General features: G+C 38.1%; 1 protein-coding gene across 1 annotated transcript in view; it reads right to left on the bottom strand.

The window, feature by feature from the left end:
- Positions 1-4801: 4801 nt before the first annotated feature.
- Positions 4802-25885, bottom strand: part of LOC129755454 (bicaudal D-related protein homolog) — a 76546-nt gene continuing 55462 nt past the window's right edge. The window contains exons 2-4 of the mRNA XM_055751958.1: positions 15775-16558; positions 7362-7678; positions 4802-7292 (exon numbers count right to left, since the gene is read on the bottom strand). Of these exons, the coding sequence (XP_055607933.1) occupies positions 6876-7292; positions 7362-7678; positions 15775-16558 (1518 nt within the window). The 3' untranslated portion in view covers positions 4802-6875. The remainder of the gene's footprint in view (positions 7293-7361; positions 7679-15774; positions 16559-25885) is intronic.

Genomic DNA, 25885 nt, shown 5'->3' with positions numbered 1-25885 from the left:
ATACACCTTCAGTAAAGCACATTTGTGCATGTTTGAAACATGTTTCTATGCGTATTGGATTATAATCCAAATCTTTCCACCTTTCTTTTTTTCAAATGTCCGTAAATAACTATTTTTATTATCATTTACGTTATTTTAAGGCAATTTCCGACCATTGTTAGAATTTTTATAGTTTTTTCTCATGTTTTTGATGCATTTCTTTGTTTTTTTTGTCATTTTTGTCGTACTTCATCATTTTTCAGTTGACATTGTCATTTTTAGTCTTTTTATTGTATTTGATTTTGATTTTTTTTATTTTTCAACTTTTTGTAATTTTTGAATACTTTATAACTTTCTAAAAAAACTTTTGTTTTTGTTGTTGTATTCTATCACCATTTCTGAACGTGAAAACGTATGTTTGGTGTTTGTCTAAATTATATTGGTCCTGTTATAGAGAAAACTAAAAGGTAATGTCGCTTCTAAAAACCGTTCGGATGTGGCCAAATACGAACGGGGTCTGTATTTCACATGCATTAGTACTAAATTCATATTTTTCAGACAACAAATCCTTCTTTAAATAACACGAATTAAAGTTTAATTTTTTCAAATAGTTTAAATGGTTTTGATTTGATCGGCAAAATATCAATCTGGGTCACATCTAGGCGTCATTCATTACTCTGTGCTGTACAAATGTGCTGGGAATCATAACGAAAAATATCACATCTAGGCTTCATAGCGTCACCACGTGCATTGACAGTATGCCTGGTTGAGAAAAACGTTACTATCCTCTTGCGACGTTGGCTCGCGACGCCTCGACCATGGAGACGAAAAACAAACCAACCGGCGCTCAAAAGAAAGAAAATGTCGACAAAATTGAAGGCCATGACTTTAATTTGATTCAATTTATTACAAATTTAATGATTACGGACAATTGATGCGACTTTTTGTTGTTTTTATTCGATATAAACCGATTCGCATGCCTACAGAATATTCTAAAAATAATATCATTTGAATCGGTTGGGTCATTTCGGAGGAGTAGTACTACAAACACCGTTACAAGAGAATTTTATATAATAGATATAGATTAGTTTTTTTTTCTAATACGTTTTGGGGCCAAAAAACACTGCTTCATTTAGTAGAAAAAAGAATTTGTTTATATCTAATGTGGTTGTTTTGAAAAGCGAACAAAAACAGTCGCAAATGAATGAATTCACGTCACAAAAAAGGGGAATTTTTAACTTTTTTAACGAGAAAACTTTGACATTTCTGACACAAAAAAAATTAGATATTCTTTGAAAATAATAAAACAATCGGTTGGATTCTAGCTGAGGAACAACAGCGCGAATGAGTGAATTCACGTCATAAAATTTGATTTTTTGTAAAATTTCATAAGGGGAAAATGCTTGAAAGCTGTTTTGATCCTCCAGATTGTCTGATTTTTACAAATCGAACATAATTTAGTTTTTTTAAAGTTTGTTATTTTCAAATGAAAATACAAAAAAAAAATTAAAAAAATAATAAGGTGAATCTTTAAATGAAGACTGTAAGAAACAGTAGTAATTTTAACGTATCATCCCTCAATATGTTGCTTTTCAAGTGCCAATCAAAATAAGGAAAAAGTTAGGAGTAGATACTGAAAATTTATGATTGTAAAAGGCGCAAGAACCAAATACCGTTTTTAAAAGCGCACATGAAATTTGAAGGCTTTGAAGAATGATTTAGAGTAAGCGATATTTCGTGACGTGAATTCAGTCATCTACTCTCTTCTGTTTAAACTGAGTGAATTCACATCATAACTTGAAATAAGAACAATTTCGTTCGTTGTAATTCAATCGAGAAGCTACGCGCATCAAATTCTGGGTTGTTGTTTTTTCTACAACTCATTCGAAGACACCGATATTCTATTTCCACAGAGAGAACAGGAAATCAAAATTGTATGGACTAAAGTCCAAAATGTATACAATTTGGGCGTGAATTCACGTCACAAACGTAATCGATCACAACAAAATCAACTTTAATTAGGTAATGATCAAAATATATTCATTTTGAAGAAAAAAATCAATTTGCGACCGTTTAATTTTTCTATTTTCAAATAAATTGGTTGACTTCTAGAATGATAACAGTTCAGAAAAGTTCGGAAAAGCGATTTCATGTCACGGTGGAATGTGTCTGCTTAATATTTAAGAATACGCATATAAAATAAATCAAAAATCACTCCAAACTACAGTTCAATATTTTAGATGTCTTTTAGACTGAATTTTTCGTTTAGATGATTCATTTCTTTACAAGGGTGGCCCTAAGAATAACTCAAAAATTGGAAAAGGGTTTGGAAAAACAATGAATTAAAATGTCCAAAGTGACAAAAATGTCATTTTTTCTCATTTTGTCAGTCTTGCCAATTATAACATGGTAAAAAAAAAAATTATAATCATTTTCCTTGTCATTTCTATTATCTTTTTTTGTTAATTTTAGCATCTCTCGTTTTTGTCAATTTTTAAATTTTTTGTTTTAAAATTTTTGTTCAAATCACGATGTTATTATCATTTTATTTCTTGTGTTTTAAAATTTTTTAAGGACCATCTTTAGTGGAAACTAAGTAGATCACCCTACTGTAGAGTAAATGACATAAAAATGCAGAGGAAAAAAACCAAAAAGCAATGCCAAATAGGTCACATAAGGCTCGGCGATTCGATTTGTTATTTTAAAATAAATTCAATTCTAAAAATTCGGAAGAATTCTACTGTTTTATGCACCCCTAAATCAAGTCCGATTGAACTGATATTTTACAAAAATCAGCTTTTGGGCCAATTTTAAAAATGTATATGGTTCGTTTTCAAAATTCGACGATTCTCCCATCATCCATTGCCACCCTAAACTTCTTATTAAATTAAGTTTAAGGTGCCTTATAAGTTGTTCCAACCACAAATCTTGCCCGACAGAGCTGAAGGCATTTTTTGAGCTGAAGTGAGTCATTTTAGGGCTTGTACTACAATATTCCATTTAAGTTTTTTCCCCAAAAAAATGTCACAGGCAGCCGATTCCCAGATCTTGATGGTTCATGCATTGTTGAGTCATTTTCATTATTCAGTTATGAGTTGATCGTTAGGTGATCTTTGAGGATTCGAAAATAGTAAATTGAGATTCTTTAAAGGAACCACAAATCATGTCCGACAGAACTGAAGGCATTTTTGCGACTGCCCTGTACGTTTACAAGATGTACATATATTACCGGTTTGCAAAGTTCGCATTATATAGGGCCTTTTTTCAGACCAGTATATATTTTACGAGGCAACTTTCGATATCTTCGGCGAGACAAACATTATTTAAACTCCAACACTATAATAATCGAAACAAAATCGAATCTAGGTTTTAAGTCTTACCTATCTGGCTTAGAGGAGAAGAATGGTCGAGTTTTCCTCTTTCAACTTTATAAATACTGATGACCGATTCAAAGAGTGGCTCCAGAGAGTTAAACTTTAGGAAAGCTATAGCTGTCACACATAGCTATGAATAAGTCAACTAAAATTTATTTTTATTGAGTTTCAATGTAAAATTTAATACGTAATATTAATTTAAAAGAGTCGAATGAGAACTCAGTGTTTAAAAAGTCTCTAATAAAGGTAAGAAAAAATATTAATTTAAATCAACACTAAATAAAAGCGGGTGATCTCGGAAAATAATAAATATTGTTGAATCATTGGTCCACAAAAGTTATGCTCAAGATAAAAAAAAAACGTCCAGAGCATTGCCTGCCGATCGACTTTTTTTTACAGACAAGAACAACCTTTTTTCAAAAACTAAGTGTGCAAGCATTGCATGTAATCAAGTTGTAGTTTAGTTCAGACTTTTAAGATAACCATGATTTTGCTAAAAGGACTCACTTATTTGAAATTTTTCTGAATCGTTTGCAGAGTGATTTGTAGTTCAACTTCCTTCCGAAAACATCTATATTCTGGCAAAAGGTAGTAGAATAGCTCCATCTTTTATAGAAAAAGGAAAACTAAAGAAAATTTAGCGCTGCATGCTGACCTGGTACATTTCCTGTCTTTTTAAGCTTTATGAAGGTGAAATTACAAAAATGACAAAAATTACAAAAATGACCAAAATGACAAAAATAGTAATTTTCGTTATTTTTGTAGTTGTTGTAATTTTTTTATTTTTTATTTTGGTAATTTTTGTAATTTTTGCTCTTTTTGTAATTTTCGGAATTTTTGTAACTTTTATCATTTTTGTAATTTTTGTCATTATTGTCATTTTTTGTCATTTGGGTGCAATTGAGATAGAGAGAGAATGTTTTGCTCATTTGACGATTTTTTTTTTGAAGCCGAATAGAAAGGCCGCTGGAAGCTGTATAGAAGGTCATTAAGACTTGTTTTGGAACTTGAAAGTATCAAAAAGAACTTAAATTTTGAGCTGCATAGAACGTACTTCATATAAATGATGGGGCTGAGAGTAAGCTTTTTGTACCTGTTTTATGGAACTTTTGGTTGTTTGGGAGATGAACGTGAGGAAATAGGCTCATGCATGCGTACATGTCGAGCTCCATCGGTCGACTGCTGGATCATTTATCGATTCACTCCATGTATATCTCGCATGTGTTTTATTGATCTCTCTGTATATGATATGTTGATGATATTGACGAAAGGAAGGCAAGATATCTCGTACCTACATAATTGTCCTTTCTTATGCTCTCTCACCAAACCAAAGGGTGGCTCCAGAGAATAAATCTGTAGAAGAGTTCCAGAATTGCTCTACACAACTAAAGGATTTTCGGATTGAATGACAGTTCAAACAAAAACCGCGCAGTAAAATTTAATCTCATCATATTACAGTTTTATTTTCTATCATTTGCTCGCCTATCTTCCACAGCAGCGTTGTCAATAGTGTACAACAAGTAGGTAGTAGGTAGTAGTCAGTAGTTAGACAAATCCAAATGGTCTTAATTAGTTTTCACATGTTTCCTTAACTTCATTTTAGGTGTTCCTCGTTAGCCGTTGTTTCTGTTTATTAGTTATCAAACTTTGCATTCTGTTAGAGCTGTTTCCCAAATACATTTGGTTCGATTGACGGGTGATGAGTTTTTTTATGAGTTCGATTTTAACTAATTTAATACATATGCGATTCACTGAATTTATAGCAAAATTCAGTGGGTCGTAGCTGTATTTTTTGATGTTTTGATTTAAACAGTTGTAAAAAAGAGTTTTTCAATGATTTATTTATTTAACGTAGGGGTTTTAGTATATGTACAAGTAATTCCTGCTCCAATCGTGTGAATGCACAAGCCATGTTTGTTCGACTGTTACTATTTTCGGAAAACAAAAACCTCATGGTTAACTAAATGTTGTATAGCATCTAGGTGTAGTACGAATATTTTATTGATTTTCGTTTTCTTTTTTTACTGCAAGTCACTTTCAAGCGTCTGTTGATTTTCTTCTGATTCTGGTTAAAGGCATCCCGTGTAATTTGTCATCACTTATGATTTCACTCTGTTTGTAGATTTTTTGCTTTCCATATTACTGAAATCGAACAGGTTTTTAATCCTGTTCCGATTATCACAACAATTTTTCTAGATCAAATTTGAATTTTCAAGGCCAATTTAAACTATCTTTAAATGTATTTTTTATTTCTTAACCATCAATAATTATTTACTCACAACTATTCGATTAAATGATTAAATAATTTGACTGGAATGATTTAAGTACGTTTCAATTTGGTTGTCGAAATGTCTAAAATTGATAAAAAATCATTTAACATTCCCTTAAGTGAACAAAATTAGGATTTTTGCATTCGTTTTTGGTTACACTGACTTGCGGTACATTTCACGTTAACTAAGGTACAACATTTGTTTATATAAGTTAGATTATGGTACATGTTAGTGTTAGTTTTTTTGTAGGCTTTCTGGTATTTCCTCAAGATATGATTCACGTTGTTAGGGTAAATGCGTTTCTTAGAGATATGATTCACCCTTCCAAAACATTAGAAAATATTAGATTATCAATTCGAGAAGATTTTTAGCAATAGAGAAGAAAACCTGTTTCGAAAAACAGATTATGATGTATTCAATTTCCTATTTAAAGTTCCGAAAAAAATGTCAATTGACTATTTTGTTACCTGATCAATATTAAGCTACACTAATAAAAAAAAAGTGTCTTCTCTGAAGAAATGCATTTACCTGTCAAATTTTCCAACCGTGTCAATCTGGTGTACATGATAATTGTATGGGATATGTGTAGATTTGCCACTGTACGATTCTAGCTATGAACGATCAAACAGGGGAAATGTCTTTTTCTTTAAAACAAATACAAAGAACAATATTGTAGTGGTTAGTATTTCGTCGCTCAAAAAATACTGATTCATCTCCACTTTCTCCAAGCCAAGGCTCAAGACGACAAAAAACTACTCTTTATAAAACAATCTTGACCACGCTTTGCAACGATCGAAAACAGTCGTCTGATTGGTCAGTCAGCTATCACAATGGGAGCTCCAAGGTTTCTCAAACGCATCCCCCACGTTGGCAACACTGGCCGTGTTGGGAAAACCGATTCCTGACAGTTACCGATCCCCAAACAGGAAATAAATGCAATTCGAATCGTATTCTCCGCGGGTCCGGAACCAGTGTTGCCAATCTCATCTATTAGTTTGCTCACCAGCTTAGGATAATCAATTGTTCAAAATTGTTTTCAGAAGGACGCCGCCTGTTGTTGAAGTCCATCCGGGCAGTGTTGCCAATCGGTGGGTAGCAAAATAGATGAGATTTCCAAGGAGAGTCGAGTCGAAGCTTCCTTTTGATTTTAAACGTTTCGCTAGGTTTTGATTTTTTCATTACACAATCCCGTTTTTCTGTCCTTTTTTTTCCTAATCTTATCTTTTAAAGATGATTCTCGATGACGACGTTTTCATCGATGATAGAACAGATCCAGCAGACGACTCTTGCGATTGTTGGTCGTCGCAGACCCGGCCGATCCTCCCTGGGACTGAGGCGTGTTTGGTTTTGTACTAGTTTCATTGCTAAGCTTGCTCTTCATCTGCTCCTCGATCAATTCGTGCATATCGATCTGCCACTGCTCGAGCTGCTGCAGCAACTCGACCTTTTGCTGGATTGCCTCCAGCAGCTGACTGTTAGCCTGCATCAGCTCAACACGATTCTTCGCCAGCTCGACCTCAGCCTTGGTCCGCCGTTCGATGGCTGCGTCCCGATCTTTGCGAGCTTGCACCACGGTCTCGTCCTGAGCCAAACTGGAGTGGGAGGCATCGTCCCGGGCCTGATTCCGCTCCTCGATCGCACTCTGCAGCTCGATGTCCTGTACCGAAAGCTACAAAAACAAAACAACGGTTAAAATCCCCACATTTCCAATAGAAATCATACTCAAACCAACACCCACCTTACTCTCCAGATTGCGTATCAGCTCGTTCTTCTTCTTCATCTCGTCCTCCTGTTCGATGACCATGGTCCGGGTCTGCTCGAACATGGTCTTGAACTGCATGGCATCCATGTTCATGATGATGTGAACCAGTTCGTCGGCGGCCGACGAAAGCATACCCCGGCTGAACTTTTCCGGCCCGGATCGGTGTGGATGGGATCCGTTGTTTGGTTGCAGTGAGTGTCCTGCGGAGCTACCCAGGCCCACGTCTACCGAGTGCGGGGATAGCGAGGAGCTGGTGTTGTCCAACGACGAGAAGGACATGTCCGAGTGGAGACCTGGAAGAGAGAAGAATGGAATGTGTACATTTGATTCATTCAAATATCTATGTTAAAATGTGAACATGAAGGGAATGAAGATTATGGGGACTTCTACGAAGTTTTATCAAAGTAAAACCCACACAGTAGCCTATCTTGAGATCATATAAGTTTTTTGAAGAATCTCGAAGATCAACGGCCTCCTTATTTGAAGAGTGTTGCTTAAAGTGCGCTTAGGTCATGTTGTTGTATATTTATTTAAAGAGGGTTTTTAGCCTTCAACTTTTACCCTAACCCTACGCTTAGGTCATTGGAAATCAATGTAGTACAGTAGTTCAAAATACAGAGAAATCTCTGGTGTGAAGTGTAGACGGAACTCTGGGTAGGTATTGATGGATTCCGCAAACAGCGCAAGTCCACTCTAAACTGTCGCCCAACTCGTCGGTAGATAGATGCATTCAAATGCATAATTTAGGATGCGCCAGTTGAGACACTTCTGTATAATAATCCAACATGTTACGCAATACAAGCGTTTCTAATCCGCAGCAGTTCATCTGTATGTCCTTAGAAAGGTTCGTAAGCAACTGCCCTCGTACATTACTCGTTTACGAAGCGGCTTAAGAAGTATCTCCGAGATTCTCTTTTCGTAATACATAGCCAAGAAGGGATGGCAGAAGTAAATCTGAAACCTTCTGAGTAGGGTAGAAAATTTGCGATCGGAGTCCGAAGGTATTTCAACCGTTGGAGCTGTGATCACTTTGCTTTGACTATTAACAAATTTGTGCGTTGAAGTCTTCTGAGTAAACACAGCATGATTTCGTTGGGAAGCGTCTTAGATATCTAATAAGTTTAACCGGAAGATCAGCGCAGGCTCTATGGGTTCCGAATAGATGTGTTCTCCAACAAGGTCATGATTGTGTTGAAACATGCTAGAAAGGTACCGATGTCCACCTGGCAGACAGCTCGGAACAGCCGGTTGACCCATCGCTTGAACTTAACGTCGGACTTTGGATGGATTGGAAACATGGAGAGGTGGATTTCTGCATGACGCAGTTCTTGGCTGGTCACCGATGCTTCATGCAGTTACACCATCGGTTTGGACATGTGGCCTCGCCATTCTGCTCAACCTGGGTTGACACACCAGAGCACGTAGTGTTCAACTACCAGAGTTTCGAAGGGGTACGCATTAACATTCTAGCCACCTGTGGACCCGACACGACAGCCGATGTAATCGTGCGGTGGAAGCCAATACTTGGCGCGTGGTCAGCGATTGGTTCACCTGGATCATCACTGCCCTGCAGAGGATTTTGATCCAGCACGAGTCCGCGACCGGTATAGGGTGACTCCTTCGCCGGGGAGCATCTGAGTACAGTGCGACCGAATCTAGCAGTAAAGCATACAAACATAGAACTCTACCTTCTGCGTATGCCGAGTTGCTTGGTACGTCGCGTGTGTGTGTAGGATACCACCATCGTTTCCGTCGTGGAGTATGCGAATACCTTCTCCGCAGTTGTACTCGTAGGGGAAGAGTATTCACGCCGCGGAATACTCTCGGGTAGAGTGGTTTCACGTCGCCGTCGGATGAGCCACTCGAGCCGGGTAGGATGACATCACCGTCGGGATTCGTCTGAGTCGTAAGCGTAAAAGGCAAGTTCGTGTGCTGTGACAGACGCGAGTCTAGGATAAGCTGTTCCCGATCGGAACACGGCGGGCAAAATGCCTAGGATTGCCAGCCCCAAAGTTGCCTCCCAAAAGTAGCAGGAAGACCGGACCACAGTCTTAGTAGAATGCCCTTTCGGCGGGGTCTTTCGAGTAAAGTGCGTCCGATCCTAGCGGTAAAGCATATGAAGATAAGACTTAGATAACCTTCTGAGTATGCCGAGCTGTTAGGTACATCGTGAACGCTGTGTAGGAAACATCCACCGCCACGAAGTATCCGAGTAGAACGCGCTCCCTACGACGGAAGCTGCGGGAATCATTCTCCGCAGTCCAACTCGTAGGGAGAAGAGTATTCTAGAGTGACTTCACGTCGTCAGCGAATGAGTCACTCGAGTCGGTGTAAAGTCCCGGACATGTGCTGTGACAGGCGCGTGTTTAGGATTAGCCAAATCGAGCCAAACCAAGCGGAGCCAAGAACCTAAGTCGTTAGAGGAGAGGTCATTGGTCTCTAGCAGTGGTCTCGAACAGAGACGGAGCGCACGATAGTCGTGGTAACCAAGCGAGCCTCGAGTTACGAATAAAGGCCGGACTTAAAGTCGTCAGAGGAGAGGTCCTTCGTCTTGAGTCGTAACATGAGCTGTTGCCAAAGCGCTTCACGGAATACCTTCTCCAACATAATGGGAAGCTTCTTGGAAAATTGAATCTTAACCTACGGAATCGAAACCGGCTACGATATACTCCCTAACAACGGGTGTTTCACAGTGTTCAGTTTAGGAACCACTGAAAGTGTAGCATAAACCCCAATAACGAAAGGCGGAATAATTGGGAGAGCCAATGGTTCTGCTGATGCTGGAAAACTCACCTCCCATTTTTATACTACTGAGATATCAGCATGCCTTTTGCTCTGCCGTGTACAACAATAGGCGTCATCATCGATGGAGGTTCTCGATGATAAATAATGATGATCCGTATGCCTGATAAGAGCAGGAGTTGCTCTGATAACATTCTCGGAAAACATCGCACACCAACCGAGCCACCTCTCGAGAGTTGCGATCGTCACCACCAGCAATCGATCACCAGTTGAAGTCGCACACACGAACCGTACAGGCTGAGCATGCAAGCCCGCATTTTTTATAACCGGTCCTTTATAATCAGTTTAGATTAAGGAAAGTTGAAAACCCTAAGTTTAAGTAAAACCCTAACTACTAATTGTTGGCAATCGAACTTCGCGTGTGTATTAATCGCCAAAAGGGAAATCCAAATTCCTATAAGTTGCTGTCTTGGACGAGAGACAGAACTCGTGCCCTATTGTTCCGTTGATAGACTGAAGGTCGAACGATGCAATCACCAGACGAAGGAAGATCCGTAGCTGAGCAGGTATTTGGCCCATCCGGGAACAAACACACAGCATTCCATACTCGGATCTGCGCCTCGGAACATCGGGTGCCAACTCTGAAACTACCAGCAGACGTGTGGTTAGACGGACGGACGCATTGATCTCGGTAACCGGAACTCTACCATTGCGTATAGTGTACGTGTACGATCGTTCTGAAGACCTGGTTCTAGCAGAACCCTTTTCGCGTTGCGTTTCTAAATTCAGCTCTTTTTGTTTTCCTGAGGTAACATACTCGTCAATGGCGACTTCAAAATGCTCGGCATAAAATGATGTTCCTCCCGAAGCGGCTTTCTGTTTCTTTTCGTTAACGACGGGTTCAGGATTTATCCCTGATCCCCCTATCTGCTCCCCTTATCAAAACTGTTTCACATCACCCACTCCAGCCTCAGTGGTCTCTCTCGATGCCGCTAGGATATATGCTCATGTGATGAGAACGGCATCGTGGATTTTGAAGTTATCCCCCTCGTCCTTGAATCCATCGGATGGGAAGTTGAGCTCCAGTTTTCTGATCCGAACGCAGCGGCCGAGACATTTTAGAACATTCTGAACTGTGAAATTTTTGCCGAGAAATTTTCTAGTATTTTCAAAATTTCTTTGGAGCAACTGGCCAGGGCTGTCGAAAGATGCTACCTTTAGGATGGTATTTCTAGTCGACGATGCAGCCATCTTGAAAGCGACTGGTAAGCTAAAAAATGCAGCTTCTACAGGCCCGGACGGTATACCACCTACTTTTTTGAAGCGTTTCTTGCCATTTCCGCTGACACCTATCAGGAACATTGTAACGGGCCGTAGAAGCAAAGTGGTAATATCCATAGTATTTCCAAATCATAATAAAAACATGTATCATGTCAGTCTTACTGAGAATGGATCGCTGTGTGCTGAAGTGAAGATTTTCAGTAAAATAGAAATTCCTCCCATAAGAACTACAGAATAACTTATCGTTATTCTGACAGTCATCATCACTCTTTGCTAAATTATCTTATTTATACTAGTCTGGGAACGCTCATCACAGTCAAATCTCCAAAAACTTCAAACCTTACAAAATTGGTGTTTAAAAAATATCTACAAGCTTCCTATGCTTTATCCAACTAGACTCATTTACTCAACCACATCCCATAATATTTTAACCTCTAGTAGACATTTGTGACTTTCAAACTATAATGTACGTCTTTGATAGTTTACACTCAACAACGATCATCCGAAATATTCATTTCTCGACTGCAATAAGAACACATAATACTCGCCATTTAAATCAATTACAACGATATCGATCATCAACTAGTTTAGGAGAAAAGAATTTATTTCATTGGTCCTACAAAATATAACTCCGTACCTAACGAATTGAAAGAAACCAATTCTCGTTCCATGTTCAAAAACAAGTTACTCCAAATATTCAAAACTAAATTAAGTCGTTAAAAAAAAAGTCGAACAAAGTTAGTCTCAAGTACCTATTTTTTTAAATGTTTGTAGCAATAATTTATGTATAATATTAGTAAAACATTTAAAATCTTAATAATTATTTTTTGTAAATTTGTTTTGTTGTTGTAGTAAAGAAAAGTAATATATCATTTTAACATGGATCTCTCAAAAGGAAATCTCTTTCCATTGAGATTCATGGTGTTAGTTAGTTTAATTAGTATCGGCTCATTTCCCCACATTCAATAATCTATTTTTGCGCCCTAATTTTAATAACTTTTTTCTCGCGTATAGCTTTTTAATGCCTTTTGCTACCAGACTTCAGCACATCAGCTTTTTAGTTGTTGGCGCTTAAGTGCTGTTAAGTTGAACTGCGAAATTTTGCTAAGAATTAATTACTTTCCTTTAGTACAAAGTGGGATTCCGTCCTGATTAAAATCAGTGTCAATTGGTTTCTGAAAGTTATATCGTCTTGTTTCAATTTCGAACTCCGAAGGAAATGGAGACGGTAAAAAAAATTTCAATCATCGCTGGAAGGCGCAATCTTTCCCTAATTGTGGAGAGAAGCTCACACTTTTCCTGTCCAAAAACAGGGAGATTAAAGAGACGTGAGCAACTAACGTGGAATATCCGCTCTATGTACGATAGCCAAACTAAGAACGACTTCATTGGTTTAGATGGAGTTGCAAATTTCAAAGGATTCAAGGGTGATACGGTCAAAATTTGGTCAATATCAACTTGACGTATTTCTTTCAATTTTGCAATTTAAAAACCTGAACACCCCTCATTTTGAAGGTGTGTGTGTGTGTGTAGAATGTTGCTCCTATTTTGATTTTGGAATTCACTCTTCAGTTGTCAAAATGCCGTTCAAGGAAGAAGAGCAGCGTATCAAAATTTTGTTCGCGCATCGCGAAAATCCGAGTTACTCGCACGCAAAGCTGGCAAAATCGCTAAAAGTTGCCAAATCTACCGTTACAAATGTAATTAAAGTGTTTGGGGAACGTTTTTCGACAGCCAGGAAGTATGGATCGTGGGGAAATCGAAAACCGGAAGCCGCTGAGACGACAAAGAGAGTTGCCGGTAGTTTCAAGCAAAACCCTAACCTCTCTCTCCGAGATGCCGCAAATAAGCTGGGTGTATCGTCTACAACCGTGCATCGAGCCAAAAAAGAGCCGAACTATCGACTTACAAAAAGGTAGTGACTCCAAATCGCGATGATAAACAAAATACGACGGCCAAAGCACGATCCCGGAGGCTGTACACGACGATGCTGACGACGTTTGACTGCGTTGTAATGGACGACGAAACCTACGTCAAAGCCGACTACAAGCAGCTTCCGGGACAGGAGTTTTATACGGCAAAACGAAGGGGAAAGGTAGCAGATATTTTCAAGCACATGAAACTGTCAAAGTTCGCGAAGAAATATCTGGTTTGGTAAGCCATCTGTACCTGTAGCTTGAAAAGCAGCATTAGCTTCCGGGACTGTCAATCAAGAAATTTACGTGAAAGAGTGTTTGAATAAACGTCTGCTGCCTTTCCTGAAGAAACACGGTTGTTCCGTACTGTTTTGGCCAGATTTGGCATCTTGCCATTATGGTAAAAAGGCCATGGAGTGGTACGCCGCCAACAACGTGCAGATGGTTCCCAAGGACAAGAACCCTCCCAACACGCCAGAGCTCCGCCCAATTGAGAAATACTGAGCTATTGTCAAGCGGAACCTAAAGAAGGCCAAAAAAAACTGCTAAGAACGAGCAGCAGTTCAAGGCAAACTGGCTTTCTGCGGCGAAGAAGGTGGACAAGGTGGCTGTACAAAATCTGATGGCAGAAGTTAAGCGTATGGCCCGACAGTTCGGCTTTGGAAAAGCGGAAGCCTAACTGAATATTTTTCCTGAATTTTATACTAATTAAACTTGAAAAAGAAATTTAATTTGATTTTTTAAATAAACGATTTCACCGATTCACACGCGTTTTCCCTTGACCAAATTTTGACCGTATCACCCTTTATTTGGTGCCCTTTCTAACAGAACGAAGCTGAACGAATCGAGGCTATCTAGCAGCGCTTCTTGAAGTCAAATATCAATTTTTTTTAAAGACACACCAAGGAAGATTACGGGCTTCCCACTGTTTATAGGGTGTCCCATTATGCCTAAGCACGATGTTGATACAACCCTGCTCATTCAGTATAACGTTTAAACAGCTGATTTCTGCTTGGTGTTATTGTTTACGGTTTTATTTAAAACTCTGTGCATCGTGAGCTCCACTTTGCATTATTTTGGTGAGAATGAGAAGCATTTCCTTCCGAAAAACGCAAAAATATCGTGCACTAATGGTTTATTTTTCCCAACATTTCGAAGAGTCAGTTGGTGAAAATGGGAGAAGGTAAGCATTAGAGCGGCCTAAAATTTGATTCGGAAGTATGAAGATGAAAGCATCTTTGTGGACAAAAACAATCTGAGCGGGAACCGGGTTCGGTGGACAAAACTTTGGACCGGAAAGTCATTCGTGCTAACTCCAGCGAGGAGACTAGCTCAGTTAAGGATGTAGCCAAAAACGTGGACTCCCTCTCAGCACTGTCCATCATACCAAGGTAAGACAAGATCTATAGACATGTGAGAAGCAGAAGAAGCTGAAACCGAGTCTAAAACAAGTTGCTCCCGTCAATCAAAGAGCTTGTAATTTATACGATCAACTCCTGTGTTGAATATCGGCGTGCGTTATCATCGACGACGAAACCTACTGCAAGTTCGATTACAAAACGCTTTCGGGTGACCAGTATTACAATGTTCGGGATAGCCAAAGTATTGACGAGACGGAGACATAAGTTTTTACCGAAAAATACGGCAAAAAAGCAATGCTATTAAAAGCCAAACGAGAGTGTAGTATGCTTTCCGAGCCGTTCGTGACTGCTGTCACAATGAATACAGCTGATTTTGTCCGAGAGTGCCTGAACCGTCGCCTGCTCCCCATGATCCGCAAGCATGATCAGTGATCAGTGATCCTTTGAGTAGTGAACTGATGCCAAATCCGGCCAAAATAGTACAAATCCAACAAAGTCCAGATCGTACTAAAGAAGATGAATCGGCTAAATTATCCCCAAGCGAGACCAGACCGATTGATATTTTTTGGGCCTTTTCAAAATCGTTTTTGAGAAAACATGTGAAGCCTGCAGATTTCATCGAAAATTAGTCAAAAGAGTGGAAAAAGTGGCCAAAATTATCGCTAATAAATCTGTGCTGAAGCTAATGAACAGTCTTCGATCAAAAATTTGATCACTGGCCTACGATTGACTGGAATAATTTTTTTTACTGATTCACTGTAAAAGAAGACTATAGGGAACAGTAAAGTGAAAAAATATTAAATTTGCTCCAAAATTGTGTGAACACTGTTCATTTTTAATGGGATGCCAAAATGTAAAAATTCCAAGCCAGCCAGCCAGCAGTTGCTGGATGGGGCGAAAGTCCCTTTGGTCTTTTATATGGTTCGAGGTCCGACCTCCGATAAGGATAATCTGTTTATTTGGGACACATTCCATACAAATTACAATCATTTGCTATTCACGATAAATCATTCAAAAATCTTAAAATGCTGCTTCATGTTTTGTGTGTGGATGGTAAATTATTTGTTATTGGATAAAAAAAAAACTCACCAGAATCATCATCATGATGTGTACTCCTCAGCGTCTGGCACAGCGTCTTCAGCTGTTTGTACACCGATTGGGCCTCCCGCTGGAGCAGCAGCACTTCATCTTTGGTAACACCCCCGACGGCACCGACTCCAGCCTCCCCCATCATCATGTCATCTTCCCCGTTCATCTCCTGCAACAGCGAGGTTTCGTGGGTCATCGGTTCGCCGCTGTGACCGGATCGTTGCGAATCGAACGATTCCAGTCGCTCACTCAGCGTCCCATTTTCCCGCTCCAGCCGGTCCAACGTTTGGACCGTCATCTGGAATTTGGTATCCTGCTCCTTGGTACTCCGCTCCAGGATCAGTATCCTCTCGGAGGCTTCATTTAGCGCAATGGTTAGATTGTCCTTCTCCGAGGTCGTCATGTGCAATCGGCTTTCCAGATCATTTTTCTTGTCCAGAATCATTCGCAGCTCACTCTTCAAACTCTCCAGACTATTGACGTGATCTTGGATGCTGAGCGTCCGCCTATTGCATTGGTCCTTGATCTCGTTTAGCTGAGCCGTTAGCTGAAGTTCGGCGGCATTCGATTTCTGCAGCTCATTCGAAAGGCGGGTATTTTGGGCCGTCAGCTCCTCGATCAGCAGGTTCTTTTCCCTCTCCATCTGCCGCATGATCTGTTCCTGGGCGTCCAGCCGTTGCTTGAACTGCTTGATGTCCGTCTGCAGCTCCAGTATGATGACATCATTTTCGCTCGTCGTTTGGTCCAACTGTCGCTTGAGGATGTACTTCTCCTGTTCCAGTTTCTGTGGGAGAAAAGGAAAGGAAAACAAAAATTTTAGAATTCAGCTGTGGATGTTAAGCAATTGATTTGCATTTGAAACAAGTTTGTCGAACTTTCGAAACGAGCCAATCGAAATTGTTGTTAGTTCAATGGTGCTCTGGATCTCGGTTGAAATCTTTTATCTTTAAAATGAACAACTTGACCAAATCTCTCTTTCGCTAAAATTTAATACGCAGCGGATGTGATTTATGAGTTTTTTTGAAACTTTTTTTTCATCCATTAGTGAACATTTAGCATCGCTTACCATTCGTCGAATTAAAAAAAAAAAAACAATCGGGTACATAAATTGGCGTTCCGCTTTTTTATCAAGTGGATCAATTAGAAGAAAAAAAAAGTTATAACCGCTCAACTTTTGTCGGCTGATAAACGCAACAGTTAGGTTACAGCCATTTATAGTTATTCCATTCAACTGGTAACTGTTGAAACAAACCGATGATGGCGAGACATCAACATAGTTATGAATAACGATAAGGCGGCACTTCGACTCTCAAATGGTTGTCGAATTGTTGATGAGCTCTCTGTCATCTGTGAAATAATTATCGCATGAATTTGTCAACTAAATAGTCTGCACTAAGTTTTTACTTTGAAACCTTTCAAATGAACTGTTCATTAAATATAAATATTTGACAAAAATGACAAGAATGGCAAGAATGATAAAAATGCCAAAAATTGACAAAAATGACAAAAAATGACAAAAAATGACAAAAATGACAGAAATGACAAAAATGACAAAAAATATAAGATGCCAAAAATGACAAAACAAACAAATAATGACTAAAAGACACAAATGACCGTATTGACAAAATAGAGAAGATAGACAAAAATAACAAAAAAATAAAAATGAAAAAAAGAATTACAAAAATGACAGAAATGACAAAAATTACAAAAAACACGAAAAATGACAAAAATGTCAAAAATGACAAAAATTACAAAAATTACAAAAATGACAAAAATAACAAAAATGACAAAACTGACAAAAATAACAAGTGTAACAATAATGACAAAAATGACAAAAATGACAAAAACGACAAAAATGACAAAAATGACAAAAATGACAATATTGACAATAATTACAAAAATTACAAAAAGAAAAATGACAAAAACGACAAAAATTACAAAAATGACAAAAATGACAAAAATGACAAAAATGACAAAAATGACAAAAATGACAAAAATGACAAAAATGACAAAAATGACAAAAATGACAAAAATGACAAAACTGACAAAAATGACAAAAATGACAAAAATGACAAAAATGACAAAAATAACAAAAATGACAAAAATGACAAAAATGACAAAAATGACAAAAATGACAAAAATGACAAAAATGACAAAAATGACAAAAATGACAAAAATGACAAAAATGACAAAAATGACAAAAATGACAAAAATGACAAATATGACAAAAATGACAAAAATGACAAAAATGACCAAAATGACCAAAATGACCAAAATTACCAAAATTACCAAAATGATCAAAATTACAAAAATGACAAAAATGACAAAAATGACAAAAATGACAAAAATGACAAAAATGACGAAAATGACAAAAATGACAAAAATGACAAAAGTGACAAAAATGACAAAAATGACAAAAATGACAAAAATGGCAAAACTGACAAAAATGACAAAAATGACAAAAATGACAAAAATGACAAAAATTACAAAAATTACAAAAATTACAAAAATGACAAAAATTACAAAATGACAAAATGACAAAAATAACAAAAATGACAAAAGTGACAAAAGTGACAAAATTGACCAAAATTCGAAAGATGACAAAATAACAAAAATGACACATATACTTTCTTAAAGTTAAAAAATACTTTTTTTTATTTTGTTTTATTTCAATACGGTGTTTACTTCACCCGAAGTGTTTATTTAAAAAAAAAAACTATCAAAACTGGAAAATGTGGCATAATTGTGAAATTACATCAAATATCTTTTTTGTGCTGTTATATCTTTGATTAAATCATTTACACTTTACACGTGATCAGTTGAAATGATTTTTTTTTTCGACTGAAAACAACGTTTAACTTTAAAAGTGGTAAAATTTTATCGACAGGGTTTCATGCATTCACCTCCTTTCCGCGAATCAGCGGTTGCATCATCCTATAGAATCATACAAAATGTTCTACTCTCAACTGAAAAGTTGATTTTTTTTTTAATTTTGATGAATGATTGAGATGATTCAAAAGTAACACTCTCGACTCAGAATTAAGACTAAAACCTAAAAATCTTATTCTAGGTCCAGAATGCCACTGTTATCAAAACTTTCTGACTTGTAGATTGAAATTCAGTCCCAAATGTCAAATTTTCAATAAGACTAAACTTATTTCGGATATTCTGGTTCCAAATTTAGTTATTAAACTCTGTTCCGGTAGTTATAAATTACACCATAAAATAACCGTCATTTTAAAATTTTTTGTAGTATTCAACCAAATTTTGGCTGCGTACTGTTGTTTACATCCAAGTGAATTAAGCGTTGTATTGGTTTTTGTCGTTTTTTGCGAAGAAATCTGAAAATGCGTGGCATTACTCCCAAGCAAAGAAAACGGATTGTACACAAATGAGGCACTGTGAGTGGTCTTTCAAACTGAAAACTAGCTAAGGAAGGAGGTGTAAGTTATGGAGCAGTTCTAACCGCGTTGAGCAGGTATGGAGAACAGAACCCCGAGACGCGGTAGGAAACCTGGCCCTGCTGATCCTACAATGGACCAGAAAATCAAGGATTACTACAAACGGCTTCCTCCGGCATCAGTACGGGTTGTGGCCGTGCCAAAGAGAGAATTGGACTTCAGACCCATCGGAATCAGAAGCAGCCAAAAAAGGAGTACTCAACAGGCTGAATCCGTGAAACCGAGGCCTCGAAAACTCTACGACAAACTTCTGTCCAAGAAATCGGATTGTGTTATCATAGATGATGAACATTAAACTCGACTATTGTCGCCGAACCCCCAAACCAGAGTTTTCGTCAACATCAGCGACGGCGATATCACTGACGACATCGCATGTTGACCAGACATCTATCAAACATCTTCCACGTGTCGGAACGAAACAAAAGAAAGGGTTGCCGATTGCCGAGGTGTTTGGTGAAAGAAGGTTGGTGTGGCATGCCATATGTGAATGCGGTAAAATGACTCGTGCATTCTTAACCACAGATACAACGATTGGCATAATTTACTTGCAAGAATGTTTACAAAAAAAGGTTGCTACCCTTAAACAAACAGCATAACAATTGTATAAACTTTTGCGCTGATATTGCTTCGTGCCACTACTCTAAAATTCAATAAAGTGGTATTAAGTCAACAAGGTCACATGTTTACCGAATCACATGAACCCACCAAACTGTCCAGAGATTCGTTTAATCGAAACTTTTTGGAAGGCAAATCTGAAGAACTACATGAAACCATCGGACAGTGTTGAAAAATTCAAAAAAGATTCTGTGAACCAAATTGACAAATCCACCGTTGTCTACGAACTCTTTAGTTCGCTCGCACCTGGAATCAGGGGCTATCGTCTGGTACCCTAGCCACTATACCTGGGTCAGCAGAATCCGTGCAACCGGAATTTACCCATTCAGCACTTCGAATTTGTCCCTGGCCGGTCTTGAAAGAATCTTCCACGTACATGCAGCGACTTTCCTGGTTGAATCTGGATAGCCTCGCTTTTTTTTTGGAAAGTTGCTGTTCGGTGCTATCGGTGCACCAAACATCTTTGCGAGAATTGATTTCAACGTGGTGTAATGTATAATCATGAATAGAATCACCACAAAATATTAATCACATGTTCAATGTCGGTAGCTTTGAACCTCTTGGTCTTGCATTAGCATTTGTGTTCATGTATTTCTGTAAACTTCTTCAAAGTTTTTGTGCATCAATTGATTCATCAATTCAAGTAAGGTATGTAGTATTTCCACTGAAACCTGAGCTGTCTGCACGACAAAAAAAACTTTTCATAAAAAATAGTACTTATGACAATTTTACGAGCGTAGGCGCACACTGACTGATGCCATAAAGATATTAATTCAACCACTGTCTGACCACCAACTCTACCATTTAAGGCAGGTTGTCCGATAGTGGGATGTTGTAAACATTTCGCACAGCCTACTGATCTCGATAGATTATTAACGCTTTTTTCATTTGATCAAATCAGTTTTTAATTTGTTTAGAATATTTTCTTGACGCTAGTTGCTAGCCAACATAATTTATCGGGATTTTAGTGGGATTCCATGTGACAGTAAATTGTCTCACCCAGCCAGACTCCCCCATTCCAACGACGAATTAGCTTAAGTAGATTTTCCAACACTGATGTCATACGACATCCTGGTCATCATCAGCCATAGAGAGCTTCAACTGACAGGCGGATGGATAAATGATGACTAATCCGCGCCAATCTTGTTAGCATTCGGTGAGCTCCTTTTTGCTGTGACCGGTATGACTTCGAGGGTTGTGGTAATGAGCTGATGATGAGAGGAAGAATAAAACTGTCTTGTTGAGGGTATCGGAGTTTTTGGACCGAATGTGAGGGCGCTAATCACCAGTTTCTGTGGCCATGAAGCTCATTAGGTTTGATGTTTTGCATAAACCGTATTAGATGATGCAAATTTTAAAAAAAGTGCTTCGTTGGTGTTCCATTCAGAAATAGTGCTATTATTCATACCAATGTTCGGAATATCGCTCAAGAAAAGCAATCAGGATTCGTTTCAAGCTAGAATACTTATACCTCTGAGTGCTGTGATACGCACGTGGTAAAAGTATCAGTTGAATGTTTGTCGAGCATCAACACTAACTAGATACATAAAAATATACCATGCCCCATCGGGGGCTACCGTTGCTTTTCGTCACGTGGTAAGCCAACGGTGATCGACATACTTGATGATATATTTTGAACGTCGCTTTCTCAATCATTCCCGAACGTCTATCCTCGCATCATTGTTGATAATGTTCGGTATTGATAGACGATCATGAATGTTTCAGAAGGAAAAATCTGAAGATATAATAGGACCACATGTTTCAAAAAGCCGCAGCATATTCTGGACAGTTCATTACGGTTACCTAATAATGATTTTGTCCTTCTACGCAAAGCGAAAAACTAAAAATCATATTGTAACCTTTACACATCTCTCAGAACTGATAGATATCAGTTGTGATCCTAGAAGGTTGAAAACCATCAAGGAAAGCGATCATCGTCGAGACGTTCGTTGCTGATAATCTGCGTCTTTCTTTACCACATCATGTTTTGCGGGAATGTATCAAATACAACAGCGTCGTTGTCATGCATGATTGTTTAAATGATTTGGTTGGAGAGGAAAAATTGATTGCTACGATTTTTTGGCTCTGAATGCAGTAAAGCATGGCTGATCGAAAATGATTGATTTTCGGAACATTGATCCATACCTTTCCATTACTCTGTCTTCGATAAATGTTGTTGGGGAGAGTTTCAAAAACATTCTTATGCTAAAGCTGAGTTCTAAGTTCTACATTAATTAGCATTATTAACTGGCTTTAGTCAAAATTGGACACGCCTGAAGAATGATGAGCTAATGTTTTGAGGTGGAAAATGGGGCCGTTTTTCCAACTCAGCTATAAAACGTATTAGCAACGGCAAATTGAAATATTATAAGCGTTGACCGGTCAGAATCTCATTTGAAGCTATGATTTTAATTTATTCTAACTCATAAATTATGTATTTCATAAGCATTTATACCTAAGCATGTTAAGTGTTACTTCATGACTAATGGATTTGATGTTTGTTCTTCCACGCCAGTGTTTTTTTTATTTTAAAACTTATGCAAACCAATTACGGTTGAACTTATGTTTCAATTTGATGTACATTAAAGCCATAACTTCGAAATAATAATATAAACTTTCTAAACTACAATCACAGACACAAAATTTTGAGGAACCCTCCGCAGGCTCAGTAGGCTTAGTATGCAATCTTTAACTTTCAATTTCAATTGCTACCTTTTTGTCACAGATTTCATGGTTTGAAAAAAGGAGCCTCGGCCTAAAGCATCGGGCAATCGCGTTCAAATCACTAGCCACCTAAGTGATTTCGGCTGTCAGACGGTGTGCGCAACTTGTACGGGTATTGTCAAGGTAAATCATACACATTTCTCATCCATCAGAGCGCCCCGAGAGACGCCATTAAATTGCCATATAGGCTGATGGAATTATCCACGCTCCGGTGACAGCGGAATTGTAGCATCCATCCACTAAGAGGAACCAACAGCCATCATCGAGTTTCTGTTGCCATGGATATCTATGTAGCTACACCAGTGGGTACCTACTCTGGTACTTAAATTATGAAACAAAGCAAGCGAAAATTGCCAATTTCGACATGATGATGATGATGATGACGATGCCAAAAGAATGAAAAAAAAAGCTACGCGGTGGTGGAGTAACATCGACGCGAGTTGGATGGAAGAAGGGCCTTTTTCTTCGATGAGGCTCCACCAAATAAGCCAGTTAGTAAACACTAACCATCCGGCTGACAGCTCCACACAATGCAATGCAATGGAAGAAAGAAGAACAATGGCACCCCACGGCGAGAACAATCGTGACAGATTAGCCGACAGACAGAGAGAGAGAGACACAGACCATCAGTGCGATTATAATCGATGGTCATCATCTCGTTTTTGAATGTTGAGCTTAGTAGACCGTTTAGTGGAAGTAGGTGATCAGACTATTTGAACTTTTTGCAGAATTTGGAACCCTAGGTTCCATTGAGGTTTAATTATGATGCACCAGTTAGGCCTAGGCCAAAACAAATATCAAATTCTTCTTTTGTCAACCCTCCTCCCTCTCCCTTTCGATTTTTCAAAAATACATTAACTTTGAGATACTTCATTGGAAATTTGAATTTCTTCTCGAAAATTCAAACATTTTAAGGACAAAAGTCAAACTGTTAATGATGGAAATTTTATCACCTCTTTTAAGTATTTATTCGAAGTTTTTTTTTCAAATTTTCAATCTGAAATAACACGTTTTTTTTCAATTTTCGGCATGGTAGATTATATGTTAGTTTGTTGCGTGCAAGTTTGTTGCGTGCAAGTTTGTTGCGTGCAAGATTGTGTCCAATTTGTTCCAATTTATTGTTAATTTAGATTATTTTTTACTTTCCGCAGTTCCAACGATTAGGTGTTTCATTTCCTCGAGTTCTTGGTCATTATTTCGGATTTTCAACACGTATCACTTCCTGATGCGATCAAAAAACGCTCATTCTATCTTGCATGTGTGTTTCTCTATAGATCTTCCTACCACAAACGGATTGGGTAGCATAAATATGTCCATCAAATGCTTCGAGAAACATGAAGAAAAGACGATCATGCAGGTTTTTTGGATCGAGCCATTCGGGTATGATTCGATCCGCATAATCTCCGGGAGACGGACTCGGAACGGGAACTTAAGAAAAAACGACCGATCTAGCCTGAGATCTCTCTCATATAAAGCTTAGTTCTTCTAGAAATGGGACAGTTACTAATGCGTGTGTATAAAAAAAACATTCGTTTGATCGAAATACTTTCTATGAAGGAAGTAAAGGCAATCTTATGATAAGTCATGGAAAATTTAAAAAAAAATGTTTATCGTTTTTTGTTAAAAATATTTATAAATTTTTCTTGGTACCTGTCTTTCATCGGTCGGCGCACACACGTTTTTCAGTCATGTTAATGATCAGTTTTTCCTCAGCAAACATAAAATCGCATTAAAATGATAACTCAAGTCATTAAAAACGTTACTGCGAATCGTAATTCCGACTAACGCAAGTAGAAGGTCGTAAAAATCGTTACTCGATGTCGCAATAAATAGTTTAAATCGGATATGATAAAAAGTCCGCCATGTTTGCAAATTTTGAAGACGATTTCGTTCCTTTGCTTTCTCCCGCGTGGGTCAAGTGAGAGAACAGCTTTGTTGTTCTCTCAGCGACCCGCAGTGCAACCAGATAGCTAAAAATCAGATGGTGTATTTGCAAGAATTGCCCAATAACAGAGGCAGTAAATATTGTCGCTGGCAACGGTCTGCATGTTTTGAGAGAAAAAACTTGTGCTCTTTTGCATTCTTTCAGTATGTATGCATATGGTGTCGAATTTCGCCCAAATCGTAAACTATTATCGTTTTAACCAGAAGTTGAAAATATGTACGTATATTGCCTCCACTTTTGTGGGTAAATGCTGTTTTTTCGAGTTTCATACGATTATTCTATTATGTATATGAGACGTATAACAAAGTTGTGGAGAAATATTCCTACAAAAATGTTTGCTGGGTCGAACTTAAGACGGCCATAGACTCCTCAAATGGCATGTGCAAATTCGATGATTCCACGACGATTAATTGATTCTACGCTCGCCCACACATGATACAAACATTATTCGTGTGAACACAAACGATTGCTGGCTAAACAGCAACATCAAAAAAATAACCATCCCCACCCCGCTTGGAGCTGAATAAATGGCCTGGATTTTGTACAAACATCACCATACATCATGCCATAGAGGGTTGTTTGTACAAAATATTTCGATCCGGACTGATTTTACTCAAATTGTTTGCACGCTCATTCAAGCAGTGCCAAACACGATACAAATCTTGTTCACAGAAATTTCAAATTTCATCGCATTTGTACAAATGCGGTGTAGTCTATGGCCCGCTTTATACTTCGTCAAATTTTGGGCGGCTGCATCCTTCTCCTACAATTTCCGCAACTGTCTGGTCCAATACTTCCCGAGCAACCGGAATTCTCTTAAAAAGGATTCATAGCAGCTTAATCAGCATTCATTGCTGTCTGAAGAAAATGCTAATCTTAAACGAACTTGGAAATTCATTTCAGTGACTGAAGAGAATGCTATTCAGCCCTTAAGGGAACATTTAAAACCTTCTACGCGCCTTGACTTCCCTGATGACCCGCAACCGTAGTTGCACATAAAACGCTGAGTACTGACAGCAGTAAGACAGCTTCAAACTGTAAATATATTGAACATTTTGGAACTATTCTAATTTTTAGGTTAACAAAATGATAGTTATTATTATTATTATTAATTTAATTTAGGACATTTTACCAAACTTTGGCATTCGTGTCCGAATACAAAATGATAGTGACTAACAAAATCAGTGCGCAAATTTAGCTATCACGCCCGAACGCCTTCTATAATTCTGGTTATGTGTGTTTGCTGTTACTGCATGTAATTAGGTTACATTACAATTTAGCTTTAAGTTTTAAACCTACTTATTCTAGTAGAACTAGTTCCGTATTTATGTAGAAAACAATTTAGTATTTGAATGAGTGGATAATT

The sequence above is a fragment of the Uranotaenia lowii genome, chromosome 3 (genome assembly GCF_029784155.1).
Source record: "Uranotaenia lowii strain MFRU-FL chromosome 3, ASM2978415v1, whole genome shotgun sequence".
NCBI classification, from domain to species: Eukaryota; Metazoa; Arthropoda; class Insecta; order Diptera; family Culicidae; genus Uranotaenia; species Uranotaenia lowii.
Note: the sequence above shows the minus strand (reverse complement) of the source record. Positions and strands in the feature narration are given on the sequence as shown.